Source organism: Mustela erminea, chromosome 8 (genome assembly GCF_009829155.1).
Source record: "Mustela erminea isolate mMusErm1 chromosome 8, mMusErm1.Pri, whole genome shotgun sequence".
Taxonomy (NCBI): Eukaryota; Metazoa; Chordata; class Mammalia; order Carnivora; family Mustelidae; genus Mustela; species Mustela erminea.
This window is the reverse complement of record NC_045621.1, coordinates 95,316,030-95,343,704: the sequence shown is the minus strand read 5'-3', so window position 1 is coordinate 95,343,704 and position 27,675 is coordinate 95,316,030. Positions and strand designations below refer to the sequence as shown.

Sequence of the window (27,675 nt, the reverse complement as noted above, 5' to 3'; positions counted from 1 at the left end):
TCATTGCCATTATGAGTGAACAGCACATAATCCCCCATTATGTAAATGCCTACCACCTCATTTCTGAATTAGGCATCAATTATGGCAACTTAATTGTGTTGTGAAGAGGCTTAGTCAGAGAGTAGAGCTGATCTCTGACTCAAAGGGGCAGGGAAAAAGAAAATGAATAAAATTCAAGTGTACCATTAGCTTTTAGGTTGAGACTCATTGAGCAAGTCATTTTTCCTGAGTTCCAGTAGCCATAGTTCTTTCTATGAGTATAGAATTTTATTAGGTTATTCTGAGCTGCTGAAAGCTAATTTAATCAGAGAATATCCTGGATTGAATTATAATTCATGGTTCCTGAAGGATTTAAAAATAAAAAACAGTTCAGGAGAAACTGGAGTAGAATGTATATTGCTGTGGGATTATTAACTCAATCATTGAAGCAAACAGGTAGGCCATATCATATCTAGGTTATCATAGTGAAACAAGAGTGTCAGATTAACCTGTGATAAAATAGGTGAAGGGGAGAGATACAAACTTCCAGGTAGAAATAAGTCACAGGGATGAAAAGCACAACATAGTCAATAATATTGTATACTGACTTGTATATTATATAGTTAAAATTACTGAATATATTCAATAGCATTGTAATAGTTTGTGTGAAGACCAACGGTAACTACATTTATTTTGGTGAGCATTGTGTAATGTATAGAATTGTCAAACCAAATTGTCAAATCACTATGCCTAAAAATAATATTGTATGTCAACCATACTTCATTAGAAAAGAAAATTGCTTCAAGAAGACAAACCATTATGATTCATAGCCAAAGATGACATTAGTCGTGGTGATTTTTGAGAACACTGACAATGTGACACATCATACATTCTTTTTAAAAATATTTTATACACATTTCCAATGATCAGAATATTATAACTTCACTATAAAATATTTGAAAATATAAATATGTCATTCAGAATATCACTACTCTAATAGAACCATAATGTGCATTGGGCTGTATTTTCTTCTACACTAGAAATTCCTTTGCGTGTTTTCAAGTGGTTGTCCATTAGACATTTTTAAAGTCCAACTACACTGCAAACCCAATGCTGCTCTTAATCACCTAGGAAGCAACTCAAATGCCATTTTATGACTATTATTTTCTTTCCTTTCTTTTTAAGTCTCTAACCCTAGTTGGTGGATGACCTCACTTCCCACCTCAAAAAGACCATAGATACTAGCAACTCTTGGGTTGATTACCTTTGGTTCAACACACATAGTCCCTTCACATCTTTCCCTTAACTCTCAAAAGAGAGACAATCCCTCCTCTCCTAAGCTAATATTCAATCTGGTCCCCATCACTTCCTGTCCCATTGAGTTAACCCTCCACCTCTTCCCTGTTCCCCAATGCCCCATGCTCCCTTCCCCCCAGTAAGCTAACCCTCCACCTATACCCTGGTTCCTATTGCTGCATGTTTCCTCAAGTGGCTCACATTCATTGATAATATGGCTTATATATCATGGGTTTATCAATCTCAACCTCCCCACCAAATAATGACACCTGGAATTCCTAGTTGAACTTGCAAAAATTTCAGGTATGTCACTGTTTAAATGTATACAAAATGTAATTAGCCCTACTTTTCTGTAACACATCTCAACTGTTAATAATGCAAGCCCTTATGCCATCAGATGGCAGACACAATCTCAATTACATCAGGATTTCTCTCACACATTTTCTTTGAGGCTTTGTTTAAATTTTGGCAGGCCAGTCTGACAACAATAATATGAAAAACAACTAACACTTACATGCCACTTACTCTATGCTAGGCATTGTTTTACATGCCTTCCATGTCTTCACTCATTTGATTCTTTTTTAAAAAAATTTTATTTAAATTCTACTTGGTTAACATATTCTGCCTTATTAGTTTCAGAGGTAGAATTTAGTGATTCATCAGTTGTATAGAACACCCATTGCTCATTACTTCAAGTGTCCTCCTTAATGTCCATCGCCCAATTACACCTTCCTCCCACCCACCACCACTCCCTCAGTTTGTTTCTGAGAGTTCAGTGTCTCTTAGTTTGCCTCCCTCTCTATTTTCATCTTATTTCATTTTTCCTTCCTTTCCCCTATATTCACCTGTTTTGTTTCTTAAATTCCACATATGAGTGAAATCATATGATTATTGTCTTTCTCCATCTGACTTATTTCACTTGGCGTAATACCCTCTACTTCCATCCAGGTCATTGCAAATGGCAAGATTTCATGTTTTTTGATGGCTGAGTAATACTCCATTGTGTATACATACCATATCTTCTTTATCCACTCATCTGTCAATGGACATCTGGGCTCTTTCCATAGTTTGGCTATTGTGGACATGGTTGCTATAAACATTGGAGTGCATGTGCCCCTTTGAATCACTATGTTTGTATCTTTTGGATAAATACCTAGTAGTTCAATTGTTTTGAAAGAATTAATAAGATCAATAAACACATAACCAGAATTGTGAAAAAGGGAAGAGAAAGGACCAAAATAAATAAAATCATGAATGAAAGAGGAGAGAGCACAACTAACACTGAAGAAATACAATTATAAGAGGATGTTATATGAGCAATTATATGCCAACAGATCAGGCAATCTGGAATAAATGGATGCATTCCTAGAAACATATTAAACTATCAAAACTGAAACATGAGGAAGTAGAAAACCTGAACATACCCATAACCAGGAAAGAAATTAACATATTTGATTCTTACAACAGCCCAATTTAGAATCAATTATTGTCTCATTTTATATATAGGGAGATGAGTATATAGAAAATTAGTTATCGGCTCAAGGAAATAAAGTTTTATAAGTCATGTTATAACCTGTGTTCTAAACCATTACCCTAAATCTCCCTTAATTTCTTTTGTAGCCCAAGGCATTAGCAGGCAGAGGTAGTATGTGACTTGGACCATTGTCTATGTTGGCATCTGCTGAAACATCTTCCTTCCATGACAGACTCATGCAGGTACCTGCTGATTTATCCTCATTCCTCATTCCAAGGCTCCTTCATGACTGGCTTACTTTCAGCTATTTCTGTTTTCCCTTTGGGACCACTCTGTATAGCTCTCTTGCCTTGCCAAGCTTCAGGCGCTCTACTTATCTACCTGAAGACCTCTCTGCCCAGATATAACATTCAACCACGTTTCCTTGCCACATTCCCAGGCACTGTTTGGGAATGAAGGGACAGGTCCCTTCTACTATCAGATCAGGACATTACCCATCTATAGTTTCTTCTCCCACTCAAACCCCAGGCTTGGACATTAGGATGTCCTCCTCAGGGACCCACACTACCTAATACACTCACCTCTCCTTCTTTGACTCCCCTTTGTCTGGTCTGAGAAGTCTTTATTTAGTTAGGGTGGGTGAAAAATTTTATCTCAACCCTGTATTCTACAAAGTTAATGGCTCAGTCTTTCCATCAATCACTCAGGCTAAGGTTTTTAAAAAACTCAAAATCCAGGGTGCCTGGTGGCTCAGTCAATTGAGCATGCAATTTTTTATTTCAGCTCAGATCATGGTCTCAGGGTCATGAGATCGAGCCCCTTGTCCATCTGGCTCCATACTCAGCGCAGAGTCTGCTTCTCTTTTTCTCTCTTCCTCTCTCTCTGCACCTCTCCCCCTGCTCTCTCTCTATTTCTCTCAGATAAATAAATAAATCTTTTTAAAAAAGAAACCCTGAAAATCCAAAAGCTGGCTTCTGTTTTTACTCTTCAACACCTAGTCTTCCAAATACAAAAAGGGCCACAGGGTTCACAGAAATACTAAGAATGGCACCTGTTGCTGTATGATATTAAGTAAAGGCTTAATCTTTCACATAACAGTCCCACATGAGGCTTAAATAGAAATATTCCTGAAAAAGATATTTTATCCACCTATTCATGTTTATTTACTTATTTATTCATTTGTTGAATATTTATGAAATACTTATAAAGCACTGCATTAGTTTCCAGAAAAATAGAACCAATAAGATGTGTGTATATATAGAGAGACTTATTTTAAGAAATTAGTTCATGCAATTGTAAAGGATGACAAGCCCAAAATCTGCCAGGCAGAATACCCTCTTCATGTGCAGAGGTCAGCTTTTTTATATTAAGGCCTTCAAATGAGTAAAGGAGCCCCACCCCTACTGTGGAGGATAATCTGCTTTTCTCAAAGTCCATTCATTCAAATATTAATCCCTTCTCCCTAAAAAACCTTCACAGAAACATCTACAATAGGGTTTAACCAAATATCTGGATACTGTGATCTAGCCAAGCTGAAAGATAAATTTAACCATCACAGGTACCTACTCAGTTGTTTTTCACTAGGGATGTAACAGACAAGAAAACAAACATGGTCCCTGGCCCCATGATGTTTCCTCAAAAAATTCATTAATTCAACAGTCCCTGGATGTAAACAAATTCAAATTCAAGTGCAAAGGATTCAAAGTAGCTCTTTTCCAATTAGCAAGAATTGATAAGAAAGAGAAAGAGATAAAGTGGTCTCTGGGTACCAAAAATCTAGAAGCCTGGGAAAAGGCAGTAGAAAGGGATTCTGGTATCTTTGAAGATGAGCTTGAAATCATTCTCAGCTTTGTCAGGACCATTCCTACTCATTCCCCCAGCTAACTCTTGCAGGGAGAGGTAGTTGCCTTTTGCCTTTTGGAGATGGGTATTAGCAGAAGAGGCTTTATAGAGGAGGTGATGTTTTAGCTAAATGTTCAGTGATGGATAGATACACACTGGGCAGAAAGGACAGGTAAAAATTATTCCAAGCATTAGATGTCAACGAAGCCATATATAAAGCCCAAACGGGAAATATATCATATTTGAGGAAGCACAAATATCTCCTGTGACTAGGGCACAGGGCACAGTAGCAAAACACAGAGACAAAGGAAGTGGAGAAGTACCCAGGGGGCCTTGTTTCCCACGCATGCTTGGACTTCGTAGTGAGAAACCATAAAAAGTGTTACATTGAAGGAGATGTGATTATTTTGTGTTTTAGAAATATTATGCTGGTCAAGAGTCCTAAGGATGGATTACAGAGGGCCAAGATGCTACCAGTGGGAAATTAAACAATCCTGAAGAAAGATCTTGAGGGCCTCAAAGAAAGACTGGAGGAAAGAGAACAAGGTTGAAAGATGCAATGGAATTAAAATAAAAAGACAGTGAGAGGCACCCAGATGGTGCAATAGACTCTTGGTTTTGGCTCAGGTCATGATCTTTACCTAAGGGTACTGGGAACAAGCTCCACATCAGGCTCTGCCCTCGGTGCAAAGTCTGTTTGAGATTCTCCCTCTCCCTCTGCTCCTCCTTCTCATGCTCTCTTTCTCTCTCTCTCCTTAAAATAAATGGATAAATCTTAAAAAAAAAAAAAAAAACTTGGCAATTTATTGATTGTGGGGATGGGGAAAAATTGGGGAAGAGGAATGGTCCTTTCAACCAGTGGAGTTGCCCACCTTCAAGTGGAACACACAGGTCTGATCAAGGACAAATATAGTTGTGGTCACCTTAACAGAAGCCACACCCCTATCCCATAGTCCTGGGTCACATAAACCTGGGTTCTTATATAATCTAAGAAAGGGGGAGCAAGTTCCCTCAAAATACTAATATTGGACTTCCTGCCATGCTTTACACACAGCAGACTAAGAAGTAACTGGGTTAGGTGTCATGGTATAATTCATAGCTGATAGTTTTATATTACTAAAGTTAATACTTAAACAGTAACTCTCTATGAGATCAATTCTATTATCATCCCTTTTTGACAGAGACCATGTAACTTTCTCAAGACCATCCAACTAATAAGCAGTAGTCAGGATTCAAAGCCTGGTATTTAAGCTGACTCATAGCCATTAGATGAGGGCCAGGAGAAAGGAGCTACACAGACTTAGTCTAAACCATTTTTTTTATTTTTATACAATCCAATACTGAATAATTTAAGGATCTCTTGCCTTTTTCCACAAAGGAATGTCAGTATAAGTGAGTATAAAGCTCATCTGATTTATAATTCATTTTCTTAAATGTGGAGATGAGATCTTATATAATTTTCCTTTTTTGTTGTCACTTCCCTTTGATAAATGAAAGGATCAAGGACCCTAAAACCTCCTGCCCATTCAGCCGAAAGATTTACTTGTTTTTATAAGCAAAAATAAAAGCATTGCTCTCTTCTTCTCTTATAGGTACACTGAATGCACAGAACTCATCAGATGTCGTTACATATGCATCATTTTAAATCTCCCACTTTCCCTTTAATACTGTTTGGTGAAAGCTGTCCTCCTCCTCCCTCTGGATTAAAACCTATATAGCCTCTGTGATATTTCTACTCACTTCTATATAATAAAAATTCCTAAGCTCATTTTAAAATTACAAACCCAATCTCAGTTGAAAAACTAAAAAACACCCACTTAAATATATTAATAATCTCTTCAATCCTCATTGAAAGATGAGACTTCTCCCCCCCTGAAGGTGGGCCCATGATTTTTTCTTCTTTTCCAACTGGCGATTCTTCTCTTCCTTGAGCTTGATCTCCTTCTCTGGGGCAACCAAAGCAGGGAGAGAGAAGAAATCTTAGGATTTTGGGACAAATGCTAATGAAATGACCCCATAGTAAAATAGCTTTGAGCTCTGTGGACAGGCTAGAGCTTAAAATGCTCTTTCTCTTTCTCTAGTGACATGCTTATGAGGTTCTTTAGTGGCACCCCAGCATTGAGGCCTTCCTCTGCAGCTTCCTGTAGGTAATTTTTATCTGACTTATCAATAATTGAAGACATATGTTGGTAAATTTTCAAATATATGTATTTGGAATATGCACTGTGTGCATTACATACTTTGAGACAATCTGGTATACAAATTTAGAATTATTATGGCTTTGTACTTAGCTAAACCTTTTTATTATTATAGTGATCCTCCTTTGCCTTAACAATGCTTTTTGTATTGTGGTCTCTTTCATTTGAACTAATGTGAAGTGCTTATGAAAGAAGTGGCTATCATGGCTTTCTTTTGGTTAGAATTTGCTTCTTCTATTTTCTATTTCCTTTCTACTCTCAAACCGTGTCTATCCTTAGAGTTTAAACATGTTTCTAATAAACAACATTTAGCTGGATGTGGTTATTTCTGTCATTTTATTGTGCGCTATTTGCCTACTTTTTTCTATGTTTCTTTTTTCCTCTCTATTGCCTTCTTTTAGATTAAATTTTTTTCCCTTATTCCAGTTTCCACTTAACAGGATTGAAAGTTATATACTCCGTGTATATTCTTTTAGTAGCTATTCTGAGAATTTTACCATGCCCAATTGTGGACATGAATAATGCTGAATAAGGCTGAATAATGCTCCCCACTCAAGGATTTCCATGTCCTATTCCCAAAACTTGTGAAAATATTAATTTAAATTTTTAAAAGGACTTTGAAAATGTGATGTTATGGATTTTGAGATGGGTAAATTATCCTGGGTTATCTGGGTGGGTCCAATGTAGTTACACAACTCTTTACAAGAGGGAGATGGTAGGGTTAGAGTTTTAAAAAAAAAAAAAAGGCTGTATGATGACAGAATGGAGAGAAAGACTGCAAGATACTATACGGCTGGCTTGGGGGATGGAGAATGGAGTCTATGCCAAGGATGCAGACAGACTCTAGAAGGCAGAAAAAGTAAGGAAACAGATTCTTCTCTAGAGCTTTCAGCCGGAACACAGACTGCTGACCCATTTAGACTTCTGACTGCCAAAACAGTAAGAGAATAAACTTGTATTGGTTTAAACCACAAAGGATGTAGTCTTTGTTATAGAAGCAATTGAAAACAAATACAGACTTTGGCACCCAGAAGTAGGGTGCTGCTGTAACAAATACAAAAAATGTGAAAGTGGCTTTGTAATTGAGTAATGAGTAGAGGCTGCAAGAACCTTGAGGTGTATGATGGAAAAAATCCTAGATTCCCTTGAACAGACTGTTAATAGACATGTGGATGCAAATGACTCTGCCAGCGAGGGCTCAGAAGGAAATGAAGAGCATGGTAGAGAAAGCTTACATTGTCTCAGAGAATACCTAAATCATCGTGAATAAATCATTGATAGAAATATGGTGAGGGCTTTGATATGTACCCTAACTCTATGGTCAAATCTTCGACAAAGCAGGAAAAAATATCCAGTGGAAAAAAGACAGTCTCTTCAATAAATGGTGCTGGGAAAATTGGACACCTATGTGTAGAAGAGTGAAACTCAACCATTCTCTTACACCACACACAAAGATAAACTCAAAATGGATGAAAGATCTCCATGTGAGACAGAAATCCATCAAAATCCTAGAGGAGAACACAGGCAGCAACCTCTTTGACCTCAGCCGCAGCAACTTCTTCCTAGGAACATAGCCAAAGGCAAAGGAAGCAAGGGCAAAAATGAACTATTGGGACTTCATCAAGATCAAAAGCCTCTGCACAGCAAAGGAAATAGTTAACAAAACCAAAAGACAACTGACAGAATGGGAGAAGGTATTTGCAAATGACATATCAGATAAAGGGCTAGTGTCCAAAATCTATAAAGAGCTTATCGAACTCAACACCCAAAAGAACAAATAATCCAATCAAGAAATGGGCAGAGGACATGAACAGACATTTCTGCTAAGAAGACATCCAGATGGCCAACAGACACATGAAAAAGTGCTTCACATCTCTTGGCATCAGGGAAATACAAATCAAAACCACAATGAGATACCACCTCACACCAGTCAGAATGGCTAAAATTAATAAGTCAGGAAATGTCAGATGCTGGTGAGGATGCGGAGAAAGGAGAACCCTCCTACACTGTTGGTGGGAATGCACGCTGGTGCAACCACTCTGGAAAACAGCATGGAGGTTCCTCAAAATGTTGAAAATAGAGCTACCTTACGACCCAGCAGTTGCACTACTGGGTGTTTACCCTAAAGCCAGGTGGTGGGTATTAAGGAGGGTACGTATTGCATGGAGCACTGGGTGTGGTGCAAAAACAATGAATACTGTTACGCTGAAAAGAAATTTTAAAAATAAATAAATAAATAATTTAAAAAAATTTTTTAAAACCCACAAAAAAAAAAAGGAAACAAACAAACAAATGTAGTGATCTGAAGGGGCACATGTACCTGAATGTTTATAGAGGCAATATCCACAATAGCCAAACTATGGAAAGAACCTAGATGTCCATCAACAGATGAATGGATAAAGAAGATGTGGTATATATATATACAATGGAATACTATGCAGCCATCAAAAGAAATGAAATCTTGCCATTTGTGACGAAGTGGCTGGAACTAGAGGGTATTATGCTTAGCGAAATAAATCCATCAGAGAAAGACAACTATCATATGATCTCCCTCATATGAGGAAGTGGAAATGCCACGTGGGGGGTTTGGAGGGTAGGAAAAGAATAAATGAAACAAATGGGATCAGGAGGGAGACAAACCATAAGACTCTTACTGTCACAAAACAAACTGAAGGTGACGGGTGGAGGGGGGTCAGGAGAAGGTGGTGGCGTTATGGGCACTGGGGAGGATATGTGATATGGTGAGTGCTGTAAAGTATGTAAACCTGGCGATTCACAGACCTGTACCCCTGGGGCTAATAATACATTATATGTTTATTAAAAAATAAAAATTTAAAATTTAAAAAAAAAGAAAGGATGACTATCCAACTTTTGTATCAACATGGATGGGACTGGAAGAGATTATGCTGAGTGAAATAATTCAAGCAGAGAGAGTCAATTATCATAGGGTTTTGCTTACTTGTGGAGAATAAGAAATAACCTGGAGGATATGGGGAGATGGAGAGGAGGAAGGAGTTGGGGGAAATTGGAGGGGGAGATGAACCATGAAAGACTATGGACTCTGAAAAACAATCTGAGGGTTTTGGAGGGGTGAGGGATGGGAGGTTGGGTGAGTGTGGTGGTGGGTATTATGGAGGGCACGTATTGCATGGAGCACTGGGTGTGGTGCATAGACAATGAATTCTGGAACACTGAAAAGAAATTTAAAAATAAATAAATAATTTTAAAAAATTCTAATTAAATGAAGGGGTCTCAGTTTTATACTAGACCATGGTATGATCTCCTACTCCTCCGAGATATAAATCCTCAAAGCTCTCAGAATTCTGAGTCTATACTGCCTGGGCTCAAATTTTGTTTCTACCACTCACTCCAGGGTTTCTTTCTGTGACCCTGGACAAGTTACCAAACTTCTGTGTGCTTCAGTTTCCTCTTTTATGAAGTGGATATTAGTAATAATTCCTCTCCCATAGGATTGTTATAAGGAATAAATTAATTGATATGACTAAAATGCTTGGAACAGTGCCTGAGCCACAGAAAGTGCTCCAAAAGTACTTACACCCAACTTTGGATATTGGCATGTATCCTCATGTTGGCTGAAGGGTCACTTATTCCATTTTAGGTTGTTGAACTTTTTAAAAAATGACCTTGAGGATTTGCTTTATTTTCTTTCAAGCTGAGCAGCATTTAAAAGAACATTTGTTATAATCTACCCGGAATCTAGTTGAAAAGAATGTTGGTTGCATTTTTCCAGAATCTAGTTGAATAGCCTAGTAGGAAGGCTTTTTTGATGACTTAGTCCCTATCCTATGGAGACTGAGATGAAGGGGTCATCCCAAAGTAGTTTTAAGGCTGTGCCAGAGACCTCAGGTCCTTGAACTTTTTAAGCTTTCCAGGAATAGGAAAGAGTTAACATAGAATAACAAAGGGCTGTTTTTTTCTAGGCTTTCTTTAGAGACATGACCCATAGCCCCACTTTACACTCCAGTGGAAGACCTCCCCAAAGGGCTCTGAGAACTCTCAGTATGGAATGGTTTCCCTCTTTTTATCCCTGCACTTAAGCTGTGTACAGTTATCTATTACAACATATGCATAATTTTACCTCATTCAGCCTTAATAAATATTAAATGCAAGAATAAATGAAAGAGTTAGAGAGGAGAAGGGAGTTGGGGGAAATTGGAAGGGGAGGTGAACCATGAGAGACTATGGACTCTGAAAAACAATCTGAGGGTTTTGAAGGGGCGGGGGGTGGGAGGTTGGGGGAACCAGGTGGTGGGTATTATAGAGGGCACAGATTGCATGGAGCACTGGGTGTGATGCAAAAATAATGAATACTGTTATGCTGAAAATAAAAAATAAATTTAAAAAGAAGACTGAAAAAAAGAATAAATGAAAGAAAAAGGCAATGGAAAAAATAACATGTATGAAGAATAGACTTTTTCTCTGACTTAAAAGTAAAGGTGAAACTTCCCCCACAACTTTTCAACATGTTAAATTTTCATGAACAAGCCAATCGATCAATACTGTTTAAAGACATCAAGGTAAATAACTGAATGAAAAGCAAAAGTTTTAAAATTGGTTCCTTCTGGGGAAGTAATGATAAGGTGAGTCAGTGATTACTGTTCTTTAACAACACTTTGTACTATTTGATTTTTAACCATGTTCTACTTGATTTTTTACTGTATCTTTTTAAAAAAAGATTTATTTATTTGAGAGAGAAAGAGAGTGTGTGCATGAGCAGGAGGAGCAAAGGAAAAGGGAGAGAGAATTTCAAATATGCTGAGTGCAGAGCCCCATGCAGGGCTCAGTCCCATGACCATGAGATCACTACCCACGCAAAATCCAAAAGTTGAACGATCAACCAACCACACTACCCAGGCACTCCATTTTTTTCCTATGTATATCTTGAAAAAGAAAAAAAGAAATATTTAAAAGCAAAGATTAACCGATTTTGGACCTGCTGTAATTCAAAAGCACCCAATAGTACATCTGACCTCGTGAGGTTTAGTACAGTCTTTTTTTTATTTTTTAATTTAGTGCCCAGAGTCCCGATTACCAAAGAGTTGTTGATCCAAAGCCAAGTTGACAAATAAACAGAATTCTGAACTTTAATAAGGCACTTCCCGTGGACTTAGATTGAGCCGACTAAGCTTACTGACTGGTGCCAGAAAGTAGCTGTAAAGAGACTCTGTAAATCAATTAACTCCATCGTTTTTATGGAGATCGCTTGATACCAAAACTTCTTTCTTTGCATGCTTCTCTGATCCTGTGGAGATGAAAATTGACATCCATAGTCATATTCTACCAAAAGAATGGCCAGATCTAAAAAAGGTAATGGTGATTAATCTGATGAATTATTTCAGGATCTTCTCCAGGGTTTCTCATTGCTTGTACTACAGATCTGTTTATTCTTTGGGGAATTAGATGTTAAGTTTCTCTGCTCTAGGTGTGATTTAAAATTATTTGGTAGCTCTGATTTCCCAGTTTTTTAAAAAATTAGCTTTATATTTATTTTCAAAGAATATTGATCAAAGAAATAAGTGCCTTCTCAAAATCCCCTTTTCTTCTCAAATGAAGCATTCTTTAAAATTTCTGGACAATTTAAGTCAGGCAGTTTTACTTCCATTTAAATCACATATTCAGCTGCTGGGAAGTACGTGCCAACTACAGAATTTAAAGTTACAGTTTCAAGCAAAAGACTATTAAAAAATGGAATATGATAGGCTTCCAAGACTTCTAAAACACATCTCCTTTCCAAAATGTTTAAAATAAGTTTTAGAAGCACTAAGAGATAGCTTTGCGGAATTTTTTTAAAGTCTATTTTAGGACACTGTCTGAAACCTTTCCTTTTGATGTTCTTTAAGCTGTAAATCCTTGTTATGAACTAGAGAGTAGGAACATCAAAAAACCCTAGAGAAAATGACATGAAGCCTTTGTACAATGAGTGTCTTTTTCTCTGTTTCTCAAAAGAGGGAAATTTCCTTTTGTCATTAAGAACTTTTGAATGAATACTAAAAGAAGGAGGTGGGGAACATGAGGAAATGTATAACTGGTTTGAGCTTTATTCAGGCTAAGTATCAGGTTTTACCTAATCTTCTCTCTAGTATTTTCATGCCACTAATAATGTTTCATCTTTTTTATCCCAAGTGAGGAAAAATGAATTAACACAAACTCTAATTAAAATACAGTTTATTATGCAAGTAAGTGAAACTGTTTTCTTTTCATAAATGTCTCCTAGAAGAACGTTAATCTTGTTTCTTTCTCCACTGGTACTTTAGGTAAGGTGAATGAATAGTAGACATTGTCATTTGAAAAATACATATGATGCTGAACCATCTTAAAAGTGTTTCCTGGTGTAGCAGGTAGTTAAAAACTAACTGCACCAGCTAACCCCTGCAGGAGTCTAAGGGCCTACATGGGACATTGCTGCTCTAAATGTTATTGTACTCATCGTGTTTTATTAAAGTGTAAACCCCACTTTACAAGGTTAGTGATGAAGACCCAGAGCAGCCTAAAAATGTGCCTCCTCTTTGCTAAAGGGAGAAAACTTTCTACCTACTATCTACCTAGAGTCACAAATCCACCTCCCTTCGTCTGCTTCCCACCCAGAAGCTTGCCTCCAGTTTGAGCAGAGAAGTTGTCGTCAAGAGCTGACAATTTCTAGGTGCCCCCACCCAATGCAGGGCCCTGAAGGCATTGTTGAAACTGGTTAAGAAGCCAAAAGATGCAGAGATTAGGGAGGCTATAACCATAAATATGTGCCCTGTAGACCTCCCAACCACATGCTCTGCTGGCTCTTTTTGCCCCTTCTCCTTTTTTTTTTTTTCTTTTTTTTAAGATTTACTTATTTATTTGAGGCAGGCAAGGGGCAGCAGGAGATGAGAGAGAGTCTCAGGCAGATTCCACACTGAGTGTGGAGCCTGATGAGGGGCTTGATCTCACAACTCTGAGATCACGACCTGAGCTGAAACCAAGAATCAGACACTTAAGTGAATGAGCCATCCAGGCACCCCCCCTCCCTTCTCCTTCTTAACCTCTAGCTGTTGCCTAAAAAGAGGGGAGGGGCATTCAGTTTATGTCCCAGTAAACCAGGGTTCTATCTAGTAGTCTCATTTGCTGCAGATGACTGATAAGCTTAATAATATTGATGATATAATGATAGTAATAATAACCATTATACTCTTAAACTGCCAGGGAGCAAGATACATATGTATTAGATTCACATAAAAATCATGTAAATTTCAGATAGGATTTATATTATTAACCTTGCTGGACAAATGAGTACCCAAGACACAGAAAGGAGCCTCTAATCCCAGAGTTATGTGGGACCATGGTGGCCCCTCTGCAGCATTACCAATGCAACCACCTTGATAGAGCTTGCGCAGGAGACTATCACTTCTATGAGGGATGTCTCTGCTTCCCTCTGTCCCCCACTGTCTCCCTCCACACCAGCCTGTTTCCCAACTCCCCACATTCGTGTAAACCCACTGAGAGCCTCATCACAGGGTCACTGGAACCTAACTCCAACCCACAGGTCAAGTAAGTGGATTTGTTATGTGGTAAAGTCTTCATTTGATTGCAAGCAAACCAGTGATGAAAAAAAAAAAAAACCAGCTGAAAAAGTTTGTTTTCAAAATGGAAGTGAGATAAACATGGGACTCTTCTTCCTCTCACCCCATTACCAGTACATATAGCCAGAGTAATGTAAGCATTAAAGTGACCTGAGTCCTTGGTGTTCATATAGTTCAGTAATTACAGCAGATTTTCCTTTATCTTCAAATTGTTTCTCAAGGGATAAAATATTATTTCAAAACATCAATCTCTGATCTTTTCTCACCATTTTTCCAAACTTTCCAATAAAAGAATGAGAAGGAGAAGCCAGTTTTGTTTCAGAAGATGAAGCCCCATTGGAAGAACTAACATGTTTTCCAATCTGCCTTTCCTTATTAAACATTAATGAACACACCTCAATAACCTTGACCTCCTAATGCAGTGAAGAAACAGATAAGTAGAATCAAAATGCCTGGGTTGATATTTAACTAATGATTATTAACAACTGGGATCTGAGAAATCTTTTCATTTTCACTTGCTAATAACGATTTTATTCAGACTTACAGTTAAGAACCTTAGGGGGAAAATCTATCTCAGGTGTAAAGAGCAGATGCAGGGAGCACTTGATTAAATTGTGTTTCTGATGCATCAGGACCCCTACTCTCTGCTCTCAGAAAGAGGAGGATGGTGGCCCAAGGAACCATGGTGAACATTGTTTCAGGTTGATCCGTGATGAGATTATTCATAACAACAATGATGATAATAAGGTCTTGGCTCTTTCCTTCAGTAAGAATTTACAGACCACGTACTGTGTCCCCAATAGTAAGATTTGCAAAGATTCTTCCAGTTTTAAATGGGTTTGAAAAATTCTGGCCAGTAACAAATATATATTTACATATTTTTTTCATTAGCAATGATTTAATTGTACTTGATCACTGTCAGATTTTAGGAAATAAAATTCCAGACATAATCTGACTTTTAAGCAACCCGTCTGAGGGAATAGATATCTGGTATCATCATACAGGAATTTCCTTATTCACCTCATGAAGTGTGATGTCCCAAGACATTAAAAATGCCATTCAGTTCATCTATCTCTAATTGATATAAATCTATTTCAGAAACATATCTCTTGTATGTAGAACTGAATTCCCTTGGTTTTTTTAGTTTGTTTTTTATTGTCATGACCTTAAATACCTATGGTCATTGTCAGTCAAATATTTTCAGACTGTAAATGCCTCTTGGCATATGCTCTCACCAAAACTATTTTCAAGGTCATAAATTTCAGACCCCAGGCTTGATTCAACCTAGGATGACAGCTGCAGAACTATGTAGAACCCAGACTTGCAGCAGTTGCCCTAAATAGGTTAGGCCTTTCCAGGGGGGTTAGAAGAAACACAAAGTGGTCAAATTTTGTGCTTTCCAAGAAAGAGGAAGGAGGAACACAGGGTGACAAAAGCTCCTTCTTTCAGAGCACTCTTTAATGTCTGGAGCTAGAGTATGCCTTCTTCTACCACCTAAGGATAAAATAGGTTGCCACCACTATGCTACATCTAATGCCACCCATGGCTGCTGCCACCACCACCACCAAGCTTACTAACTTTACTGCTACCACCTCACAACCTCTACCATTGCCACCACCACTGCCATCCCTACAAATACCACAACCATCACTATCACCCCCACTGCCTCCACCATTACCAATGCCACTGTCATCATCATCATAATCATTGTTAGCATTGATGAGGCCCTTTCTATAAGCCAGGTCTGGCATCAGTAGCTCTATGAATTTTATCTCAATTAAATTCCTATAAAATGCTATGTTACAGCTAAATATGAAGCACAAAATGTATCCTCACTTGACACATAAGGAAAGAGTGACTTTGAGATGCTAAGTTACTCCAACAAAATTCAGAATCTTGTAAGTGGTTGGTCATATGTGACAAGATCCCTTTGTTCTGCCTCCCCCTGCCTCTCTGCCCTTCCTCCAAGAGAATACATCTTTAACCTGCTAACTTATGGGCTAAAGTTCCTTAGCAAATTAAGAATAAGTAAGAAAGAGAGAGAGGAAAGAAAGAATAGAGAAGGAAACAAGGAAACAAAACTTTTTCTTCTACAGTAAAGTAAAATTTCAGTGACAATTTCCCAATTCAAGAGAAAGTTTATTGACTTTAAAGTGTAACTGGTTGAGGCCATGTGCCACCTCCTCCACCAATATAAATGTCTCATCAGCTTTATCCAGGAGAAGATGGAGGTGGAGAGCACGAGGGAATTAAATGCATGAAAGGAGAAGAGTGGGGTGGTGGGATACAAAAGAGAGACTTGGTACAAAGAAGAGAATCCAGGCCCCTGATGGACAGTTTCCTTTGCATGCCCAGGCTACTACTCCAGGTCCTATGATGTCATTTAGGAAGGGGGCAGGTTGATTTTTCAGAGCTAATATGATTATTTGGAAGTAGAACTCAAGAACAGACCTTATGTCAAGGTAGAACAAGGCTGGTACAGAATTTACAAAATCTTAAATCTTTCTTGGGGTGGCCCCAGTCACAGACACAGAGACATACAAACAGCCCTGTGCTGCAGGCCTAGACCTCCCCTCTCAGTCTGGAGGTGAGAGGGTAGCTCGGAAAAGAAACCTGCCAAGGACGGACTCCCTCAAGACAACTTCCCTGTAACATGACATGAAAATGAATCACTGTTAGCTGGTTTCATCCAACTATAATAAGCAAGAAGGTGAGCTGATATTCAGCTTCTCTACCCAACACTACTGACAACTGCTTTTGATAAGCTCTTCATATCACTGTTTCTGGCCCCCCATCTTCCCTTCTCCCCTTTCTTCACTGTTCTGAAGCCAGGAAATGCTGAACATTGGAAGTTCTGACCCCAGACTATCTTTTCAATCTCCCTCCATAGATACCACCCGACTCAAGGTGGTGGCCAGTACCCTCCTACAGGCTCCCAGAGAGCTCGTGTGTTACTTGGCCACAGCACGTCTCACATACCATTACCTTTCAATACTTGACAGCCCACCCCCACATGTTCAAGACTGGAAGTGTCCTTCATTTTCTCTGCCCTAGTAAGGCTGGTCATGGGTGGGATTCTCTGAGAATTTGAAGAATGAATGAACAAAAGGAGATTTGAAAACCTCTAGTTATGTGAGTCATATATACCTATGTTCTCAGGCAGACTTTGAAAACTTCTTACGCATGATCTCAAGAAGAAATATATTTTATATTGTGACTCAGTTCATTCGTATATATAATGGAAAAGTCTAATGAAACTAATAACACATGGGAAACATTCTAATATATTATTCTATTCTATTCTGTTCTATTCTCTTCCACTCTGCTTCATTCCATTCCATTTCATTCGTATTTTAACATGGGTTTTCCAAGAAGCAGACCCTGAAACAAAGATTCAAATGCAAGTAGTTTACTTTGGAGGTGATCTCAGAAACACCAGGAGAGAAGAGAAATGAGACAGGGAAAGCAAGTCAGCCAATGAAAGTGTACAATGTGTGCCTCATCTCAGACTTATCATGTCCAAGTGGTGGGGAAACCAGGGTATTCAATGTATATAAATACAGGCATCCTCAGTCACTGGTTGAGGGATATGGAGGCAGGGGGTCAGGAATGGGGACATTAATCTCCTGAGATTTCTGACCTTCTAGGAGGACTGCATAAAAGCTGGCTTCAGTAGGAATAGGGAAGTCCTTGTCAAAGAAACGCAGGGGCTGGCAGGTGTAGGAGAGCTGGTGTGTACAGGAGTGTTAAAAAGAGGGAAGAGAGGTAGAAAGCTGGCAGCATTCATTACATAAATTATTTTGGCTTTTAGGATGTCTGGGTCACCATCCACTAAACTGATTTCATGATCTACTAATGGGCACCTCATGGTTTGAAGAGCAGTGTTAACATTCTAAGATGGTATTTCTTAAAGAGTAGACTTTATAGTCCACATACTTCTGGTGGTCTGTGAAATGATTTTAGATAGTGCATGAACAAGTATTTTTTAATGTTAATCCTCATTTAAAAATTGCAAACTAGTGTCTGATATCTGGTGCAGAACACATAAACAGCTCTCAAAACTCAGTAATAAGAAGACAAATAACCCAGGTAAGAAAAAAAAATACTAGACAAAAATGTTCACAGATATTTCATCAAAGAAAATATGGCAAATGAGTATTTGAAAAGCTTTTCTAGTTATTAGAGAAATACAAATAAGACCACAATGGTATAACACTACACACCTACTGAAGTGGCTTTATTAAGAAAACTGACAATACCACATGCAGGTGAGGGTGTAGGACAACTGGAATTCTCATACTTTGTTGCTGGGCATGCAGACTGCTACAGCCACTTTAGCCACAGTTTCTAAGTGGCAGTTTCTCATGAAGCAATTCTGCTCCTGGATATTTACCTAAGAAAAATTAAAACATATTTCTACACAAAGAACTGTCTTCAAAAGTTTATAGCAACTTATTCATAATAGCAGATAAGTAGAAAAACAAAATGTCTACCAAGTGTCCCTAGAATGGGGTACTACTCATCACTAAAAAAGGACTGAACTACTGACACATTCAACAACATGGATGGATCTCAACTATATTACTAAATGAAAACAAATCCGCTCATAAAGGATGTATAATGTATGGTTTAACTTAAACAACATTTTGGAAAAAAGTGAAACTTACAAACTGAGAAATCAAACCAGTGGCTGTAAGAGGCTGAGGACAAGAATAAGTCAAGTGTTGACTGTGAAAGAGTATTATTTTATATTTCAGGGTGATGAAAGACTCTATTTTCATTTTTTTTTAAGATTTTTATTTATTTGTTAGAGAGAGAGAGAGAGATACAGAGCACAAGCACAGGCAGACAGAGTGGCAGGCTAGAGGCAGAGGGAGAAGCAGGCTCCCTGCCGAGCAAGGAGCCCGATGTGGGACTCGAGCTGAGCCGAAGGCAGCCGCTTAACCAACTGAGCCACCCAGGCGTCCCTGACTCTATTTTCATTTTGATTGCAATGTGGGATTGCATGGAACATACACTTACAAAGATCTAATTTTACCATATGTAAATTATACCTCAACAAACCCAACTTTAAAAAAAATTGCAACCTAGGTAAAATAAGCACTTCTATGACATAGAATTTTCCTCTGAAATAAATATATTCGAGGGGAAAAAAATGAATTGATTTAACTATCAACAAAGTATGTGATACATAGGTGTGCAGGGAGAAAAAGGGAAAGTGATACCTGGTAGGATGGAACTCAGGATCTTTTGCCCCAGAGATGTTCCTTTATTGCAGTCTTTCCTGTTTTGTTCTTCCAGTCTAACTGTGCTTCTCCCCCACAGAGATTTGGCTATGGAGGCTGGGTGCAGCTCCAACACCACAGCAAGGTGAGTTTTCCCCAAATTGTGAATGTGCTTTAGACAGGGACATCCTGAGCCTGAGATGTTCTTGCAGGTGGGCCTCCAGGGAGCTCAACTCATGTCCTCTTATTGACTTTGTAATAAGCAAGGAAGCAGTACTGAGTTTCTCAAAATTACTAGGAAAAATGAGGGTGACTTCAAAGAGCTGTATTTAAGAAGATAAAATTGCAATTTGAGAAGCCATTAAGAAATCTTTTTTTTTTTCTACCCTAGAACCAATTTTAGCATTTATTGTTCTGCCTCAAGAAAGTGACCTGGGCTCTTTCCACAGGTTATTACAGTATATTAATGCCAACCAAATAAATGGCACAGTTTAGGTTTGTGCACAAGCTGGAGAAATTAAACACTGGAGACAAAGAGGAGAAAAGCCACTTTTATTAAAGGTTGAGTCTGGTAAGAGAAAAAGCAAGAGGAGGAAAGCCTGGGGCAAAGCATTCTGTAAGTAGTGAGGCCTGTGCATGAGCTGAAGTCTAGAGCTACACAGATGCATCTCATGCTCTGTCAGAGGCATCTCATGCTCTCATGGAGTTAAGGTCACATTCCTGAGCTTCCAGCTAAATGTAGACAGACCATGGAAGCACACCCTAGAGGACGCATGGTCTGGGAAGGCACAATTACCATGCGTAGGGGTGACTTGGAAGAAATGCAAATTTGGGGGTATCACCCCAGACCTGCCATCTCAGGAATTCTGAGGGTCAGGCCAGCAATCTGTGTTTTGACAAGTCTCTGGTGATTCTGACGCTCACTCAAATCTGAGAACCTTGGGGTCATACATTCATTTACTCACTTAATGATTTATATTGACACCTATTTTGTGTCAGGCCCACCAATCCTAGCACCAGGAATAGCCTGCTGACCCAGAAAGAAATACTCTGGGGCAGTTCGCTCTCACCTCCACTAAAGAGGGCCCACTAAGTGCTGCTATAGACACGGTGCTGCACTTTTCCCATTAAAAGTGCTAGTTCCTAGGGGAGCTGGTGATGTCAGTTGGCCTTAAATCTCCCCAAGGGAGAGTACATTCTGAGTAGAGCTGATTACAAGGCTATTAAGAAGTCCACAGGAATGGACAGACAGGTCTCATTTGTAACCTTGATACTGTATTTGAATGGCTTTCATTTCATTTTGTTTTCATGTCAAGAGATTGCATAAACACTAAATCTCCAAAAGAAAATAGGAATGAAAATATTTCATATCTACTACCTACATATCTCCAGCAAAACTGTACAGAATTTAATAGAACAAAACAGTGACAATCTATTTCTCTCTCTCTCAAAAACAAAACAAATGAACATGCAAAAGAACTGAATATGTATTTTTCATAATTACAATGGTCAGAGATTACAGCCACTGGAAAAACAACAGGCAAATATATATGAATATGGAAATTAGGCTAAGCAATGAGAAAATCCAGTATTTGGGGCTGAAATTTCTTTTTATTCTACATTCCTTTGAATAAATAGCTTGTGGCCCCCAAGACTGATTTGCCTCAAAGATTCCTGTCCTCAGAAAAATCTTTCCAAAACATTTCTTTGGTCTGCCATTTGTTTCTCTTTTTAACCTTTGGCTTTTCAGTGCCCTTGGAATGAACCAAGGAGTATTTGTTTGCCACAGGAAAGCTTTGTTCAGAACTAAAAAACACCATTTATCCTTGGTTGAGTGGTGATAAAAGTATAGGTAGCAAGCCAGGTTGTATAGCCTTTCGGGAGCCGCTTAGGGTGGTGAAAGAATACCTAGGAGCATTTCAGAGGGTAGACATAGGGTCCTTTTCAAATCCATGGGTCAGATGAATCTAGAAACATGCTACTGAGTGGTTTCCAGGCCTTTGGGAATACAAATACAGACATGCACACATGTGCACATAAACACATGCCTGTGCATGCATATACACAAATACATCATTTCCATCCAATTAGCATTTTTCACACACTAGTCTGTGTGATCTCATCAGGTTGCTGCTCTCAAAATCATTTCCCTCAGATAGAAAAACCTACCCAGATTTTCACCTGTGTCCCAAGCACAGGACCTTCCATCCCTACAGAGTTGGGGTGCATCATCTTCCCAGTGTGGATGTGTTCTCCATCCTGGAAACTACTAAAACCCCCATGCTATTGGAATTTTTATGGAGGTTTTCTCATGAAGCCATATTCAATTATTAACTCTATTTCTAGCCCTTCTTCCTTCCCTGGAGAAGTGGTGGGGGACTGAAAATGCCAAGCTTCTAATCATGGCTTGGTCTTTCTGATGACCAGCCCCATCCAGGAGCCATCCAGGGGTTTACTCAGAGTCACATCAATAGAACAAAAAAGGGGTGCCTGGGTGGCTTACTGGGTTAAAGCCTCTGCCTTTGACTCAGGTCATGATCCCAGGGTCCTGGGATCGAGCCCCACATCGGGTTCTCTGCTTGGCGGAGAGCCTGCTTCCTCCTCTTTCTGCCCACTTCTCTGCCTGCTTGTGATCTCTGTGTGTCAAATAAATAAAATCTTTTTAAAAAAATAGAACAAAAGATGCTACTAGTGCTCTTACCCACTTAGGAACTCACAAGGGTTTTAGCAATCCTATGTCAGAGGACTAAAGACCAAATATTAAAGTAAGAGATGCTCCTAGTAACCCTCAACAAAGTAGGCAGAGACGGAACATACTTCAACATCATAATAGCCACATATGAAAGACCAACAGCTAATATCATCCTCAATGGGGAAAAACTGAGAGCTTGTCCTCTATGGTCAGGAACAAGACAGGGATATCCACTCTCACCATTACTCTCTAACATAGTACTAGAAGTCTTAGCCACAGCAATTAGATAACAAAAAGAAATAAAATGTTTCTAAATAGGCAAGGAAGAAGTCAAACTTTCACTATTTGCAGATGACATGATACTCTATGTAGAAAACCCAAAGACACCACCAAAAAAATTGCTAGAACTAATACATGAATTCAGCAAAGTCCCAGGATATAAAATCATTGTGCAGAAATCTGTTGCATTTCTACATACCAATAATGAAGCAGCAGAAAAAGAAATCAAGGAATTGATCCCATTTACAATTGTATCCCATTTACAATAACAATAAGATACCTAGGAAAAAACCTACCCAAAGAAGTAAAAGATCCATATGCTGAAAACTATAGAACACTTATGAAAGAAATTGAAGAATATAAAGAAATGGGAAAAAATTCCATGCTCATGGGTAGGAATAACAAACACTGTTAAAATGTCCATACCACTGAACAAGAAAAAAAAAAAATGTCCATACCACCTAAAACAATCTACACATTTAATGCAATCCTTATCAAAATACCACCAGCATTTTTCACAGAGCTAGGATAAACCAACCTCAAATTTGTATGGAACCACAAAAGACCCTGAAATAGTCAAAGCAATCCTGAAAAAGAAAAGCAAAGCGGGAGGCATCACAATTCCAGACTTCAAGCTATAGTACAAAGGTGGAGTCATCAACACAGTATGATACTGAGCACAAAAACAGACACATAGGTCAATAGAACAGAATAGAAAACCCAGAAATTGACCCACAATTGTATGGACAGCTAATTTTTGATGAAGTAGGAAAGAATAGGCAATGGAAAAAAAAAAACAGTTTCTTCAACAAATGGTGTTAGAAAACGATTGCCACATGTAGAAAAGTGAAACTGGGCCATTTTTTTTACACAATACACAAAAATAAATTCAAAATGGATGAAAGACCTAAATGTGAGACAGGAATCCATCAAAATCCTAGAAGGCAGCAACCTCTTTGACCTTAGCTATAGCAACTTCTTACTAGACACATTGCCAGAGGCAAAGGAAACAAAAGCAAAAATGAACTCTAGGAGCTTCATCAAGATAAAAGGCTTTTGCACAGTGAAGGAAACAACCAACAAAACTAAAATGCAGCCTACAGAATGGGAAGAGATATTTGCAAATGACATATCTGATAAAGGGTTAGTATCCAAAAGTTAGAAAGAGCTTATCAAACTCAACACCCAAAAAACTTCCCAAATAATCCAGTTAAGAAATTGGCAGAAGACATCAATAGACATTTTTCCAAAGACATCAAGATAACTAACAGACACATGAAAAGATATTCAACATCACTCATTACCAGGGAAATGCAGATCAAAACCACAGTGAGATACCACCTCACACCTGTCAGAATGGCTAAAATTAACAACACAGGAAACAACAGATGTTGGAGAGGATACGGAGAAAGGGGACTCCTTTTGCACTGCTGGTGGGAATGCAAACTGGTGCAGCCACTTTGGAAAACAGTATGGAGGTTCCTCAAAAAGTAAAAACTAGAACTATCCTACAACCCAGCAATTGCACTACTAGGTATTTACCCAAAGGATACAAAAATACAGATTTGAAGGGGTATATGCACCACCGTGTTTATAGCAGCATTACAACAATAGCCAAACTATGGAGAGAGCCCAGATGTCCATCAACTGATAAATGGATAAAAAAGATGTGGTATAATATACACAATGGAATATGACTCAGCCATCAAAAATAATGAAATCTTGCCATTTGCAATGATGTGGATGGAGCTAGAGTATATTATGCTAAGAAAAATAAGCCAGTCAGAGAAAGAACAATACCCCATGGTTTCACTCATATGTGAAATTTAGAAACAAAACAGATGTATATGTGGGAAGAGGAGAGAGAAGGATGAAGGGGGAGGCAAACCATAAGAGACGCTTAACAACAGAGAACAAACTGAAGGTTGATGGAGGGAGGTTGCTGGAGGATGGACTAAATGAGTGATAGGTATTACGGAGGGCACTTGTTATGTTGAGCACTGGGTGTTGTATGTAAGTGATGAATCACTAAATTCTACTCCTGAAACCAATATTACACTATACATTAACAAACTAGAATTTAAATAAAAATTTGGGAAAGAAAAAAAGAAACTCCTAGTGTTCTTATCACTTAGGAAATTACAAGGGTTTTAGGAGAAATGTGCCAGGAACCAGAGGCAGAGACCAATATATATATATATTATCTATTATTTCACACTCCATCACTAGGGAACCAGGGAGACACCCAAATGGGTAAAGAACACACAGATAGCAATAATTTTGTGCTAACAGAGCAAAAGAGACAAAAAATACTAAGAGACTTCAGGAGAGGAGGAAAGCCAATGCACAGGGCTATTTTCATGAAAGAATCTCAGTGTTTGAGAATATGGGCTGCAACAGAACAGTGAGTCATATCAATACAGTGGGTTAGAGCAGCTTAAAAAATTAAATAGATTACAAAAGAGAATAGCAGAATGCATTCGTGGTAAGAGTAAATATTGTTTCATGAAACTTTTGTCTCAGTTTGTATCTGTATAAATAGATACACAGGGGTATAATGTATCACAATGCAAAATACCTTTCTTAATGTGGTATCATGGCCAATACTGATTAAAGTCCTCCTCCAATGCCCTCATTTCATGTTTTTATTTTTAAGGTTAATTTTTCATTACATAAGTAATATTTGAATAAACTTTCCTTTTTAAATTTAGGCTTTTGGAGATAAAGCTATAGTTAATTCCCATGGATCAGCACTCCTTATCCTCAAAAGTAATTCTTATCAGGGTGCCTGGCTGGCTTAGTTGGTAGAACATTCAACTCTTGATCTCAGTTAATGAGTTTGAGGACCCATGTCAAGTATAGAGATTACTTAAAAATAAAATCTTTTTTAAAAAGTAATTTCTTTTTTTTATTGTGTTATGTTAGTCACTATAAAATACATCATTAGTTTCTGATACAGTGTTCCAAGATTCATTGTTTATTTACAACACCCAGTGCTCCATTCTATTAACAGTTTGGTGGGTATCTTTCCAGACCTTTTCCCATTATTTTATTTACATTACATGTACCTATAGAAACATATAGTATTATGTAACATAATGACAAACAAATGACACTAAAGACAAAGGGCTGATATCCAAGATCTAGAAAAAACTTCCCTAACTCAATACTCGAAAAACAGATAAACAAGTCAAAAAATGGGCAGAAGACATGAACAGGCACTTCTGCAATGAAAACATACAAATGGCTAGCAGACACATGAAAAAATGTTCATCATCATTAGCATCATGGAAATTCAAATCAAAACCACATTGAGATACCATCTTACACTAGTTAGAACAGCAAAGATTAACAGGCAAGAAACATCAAGTGTTGGAGAGAATGTGGAGAAAGGGGAATCTCTTACAGTTTTGGTGGTGGAATGCAAGTTGGTACAGCTACTTTGGAAAACAATGTGGAGAATTCTCAAAAAGTTAAAAATAGAGCTACCCTATGACTCCGCAATTGCACTACTGGGTACTTACCCCAAAGATACAGATGTAGAGAAAAGAAGGGCCATCAGTATCCCAATGTTCATAGCAGCAATGTCCACAATACCCAAACTGTGGAAAGAGCCAAGATGCCTTCAGAAGATGAATGGAAGATGTGGTCCATATATACAATGGAATATTACTCAGCCATCAGAAAGGATGAATATCCAAATTTTGCATCAACATCGATGGGACTAGAGGAGATTATGCTGAGTGAAATAAGTCAAGCAGAGAAAGTCAATTATCATATGGTTTTACTTACTTGTGGAACATAAGGAATAACACGGAGGACATTAGGAGAAAAGGAAAAGTGAAGGGGGGGGTCAGAAGGGGAGAGGAACCATGAGAGACTGTGGACTCCAAGAAACAAACTGAGGGTTTTAGAGGGGAGGTGGGTGAGCCTGGTGGTGGGTATGAAGGTGGGCACGTATTGCATGGAGCACTGGGTGTTATATATAAACAATGAATCATGGAACACTACATCTAAAACTAAGGATGTATTGTATGGTGACTAACATAAAAAATAAAAATTTAGGAAAAGTTAACAAAACAAGGAGGCAACCTTGTCACGTCAAAAAATGGGCAGAAGACATGAACAGATAGTTCTCCAAAGAAGACATACAAATGGCTTACAAACACATGAAAAAATGTGCATCATCACTAGCCATCAGGAAAATTCAAATCAAAACCACATTGAGTCCATAGTCTCTCATGGTTCACCTCCCCTTCCAATTTAAAAATAAAATAAAATAAAATAAAAAAAATAAAAGCAGAGCCCTAAAAAAAAAAAAAAAAAAAAAAAAACCCATAAAAGCTCATTTGGGAATGAAAAACAAAAAAAACAAAAAACAAACAAAAACAAAAAAAAAAAAAACCACATTGAGATACCACCTTACATCAGTTAGAATGGCCAAAATCAACAATACAGTAAACAACAAGTGTTGGAGAGGATGTGGAGAAAGGGAAGCCCTCTTACACTGTTGGTGGGAATAAAAGTTGGCCCAGCCACTTTGGAAAACAATATAGAGATTCCTTAAGAAATTAAAAATAGAACTACACTTTGACCCTGCAATTGCACTACTGGGTATTTACCCCAAAGATACAGATATAGTGAAAAGAAGGGCCATGGTACCCCAATGTTCAGAGCAGCAATGTCCACAATCGCCAAACTGTGGAAAGAACCAAGATGCCCTTCAGTGGACGAATGAATAAAGAAGATATTGTCCATATATACAACGGAATATTATGCCTCCATTAGAAAGGATGAATACCCAACTTTTGTATCAACATGGATAGGACTGGAGGAGATTAAGCTGAGTGAAATATGTCAAGCAGAGAGAGTCAATTATCTTACTTGTGGAGCACAAGAAATAACATGGAGGATATTAGAAGAAGGAAAAGAAAAGTGAATTGGGGGAAATCAGAGGGGGAGAGGAACCACGAGAGACTGTGGACTCTGAGTTTTGGAGGGGAGAGGAGGGGTTGGGTGAGCCTGGTGCTGGGTGTGGTGCATAAACAATTAATCTTGGGACACTGGAAAAAAATAAATAAACAAACAAATAAATAAAATTTAAAACAAAACAAAACAAAAA

The 27,675-nt window shown here is 38.3% G+C and overlaps 1 protein-coding gene and 1 long non-coding RNA gene across 2 annotated transcripts in view; one reads left to right on the top strand and one right to left on the bottom strand.

Moving 5' to 3' along the window:
• Window positions 1-6,546, bottom strand: part of LOC116596898 — a 75,008-nt gene extending 68,462 nt beyond the window's left edge. Inside the window, exon 1 of the long non-coding RNA XR_004288352.1 lies at window positions 6,409-6,546. This is a non-coding gene — a long non-coding RNA (uncharacterized LOC116596898). The remainder of the gene's footprint in view (window positions 1-6,408) is intronic.
• Window positions 6,547-11,901: 5,355 nt separating this feature from the next.
• The window catches only part of ACMSD (aminocarboxymuconate semialdehyde decarboxylase), a 90,729-nt gene continuing 74,955 nt past the window's right edge, over window positions 11,902-27,675 (top strand). Inside the window, exons 1-2 of the mRNA XM_032354088.1 lie at window positions 11,902-12,117; window positions 19,683-19,727. Coding sequence (XP_032209979.1) covers window positions 12,061-12,117; window positions 19,683-19,727 — 102 coding nt within the window. The 5' untranslated portion in view covers window positions 11,902-12,060. The remainder of the gene's footprint in view (window positions 12,118-19,682; window positions 19,728-27,675) is intronic.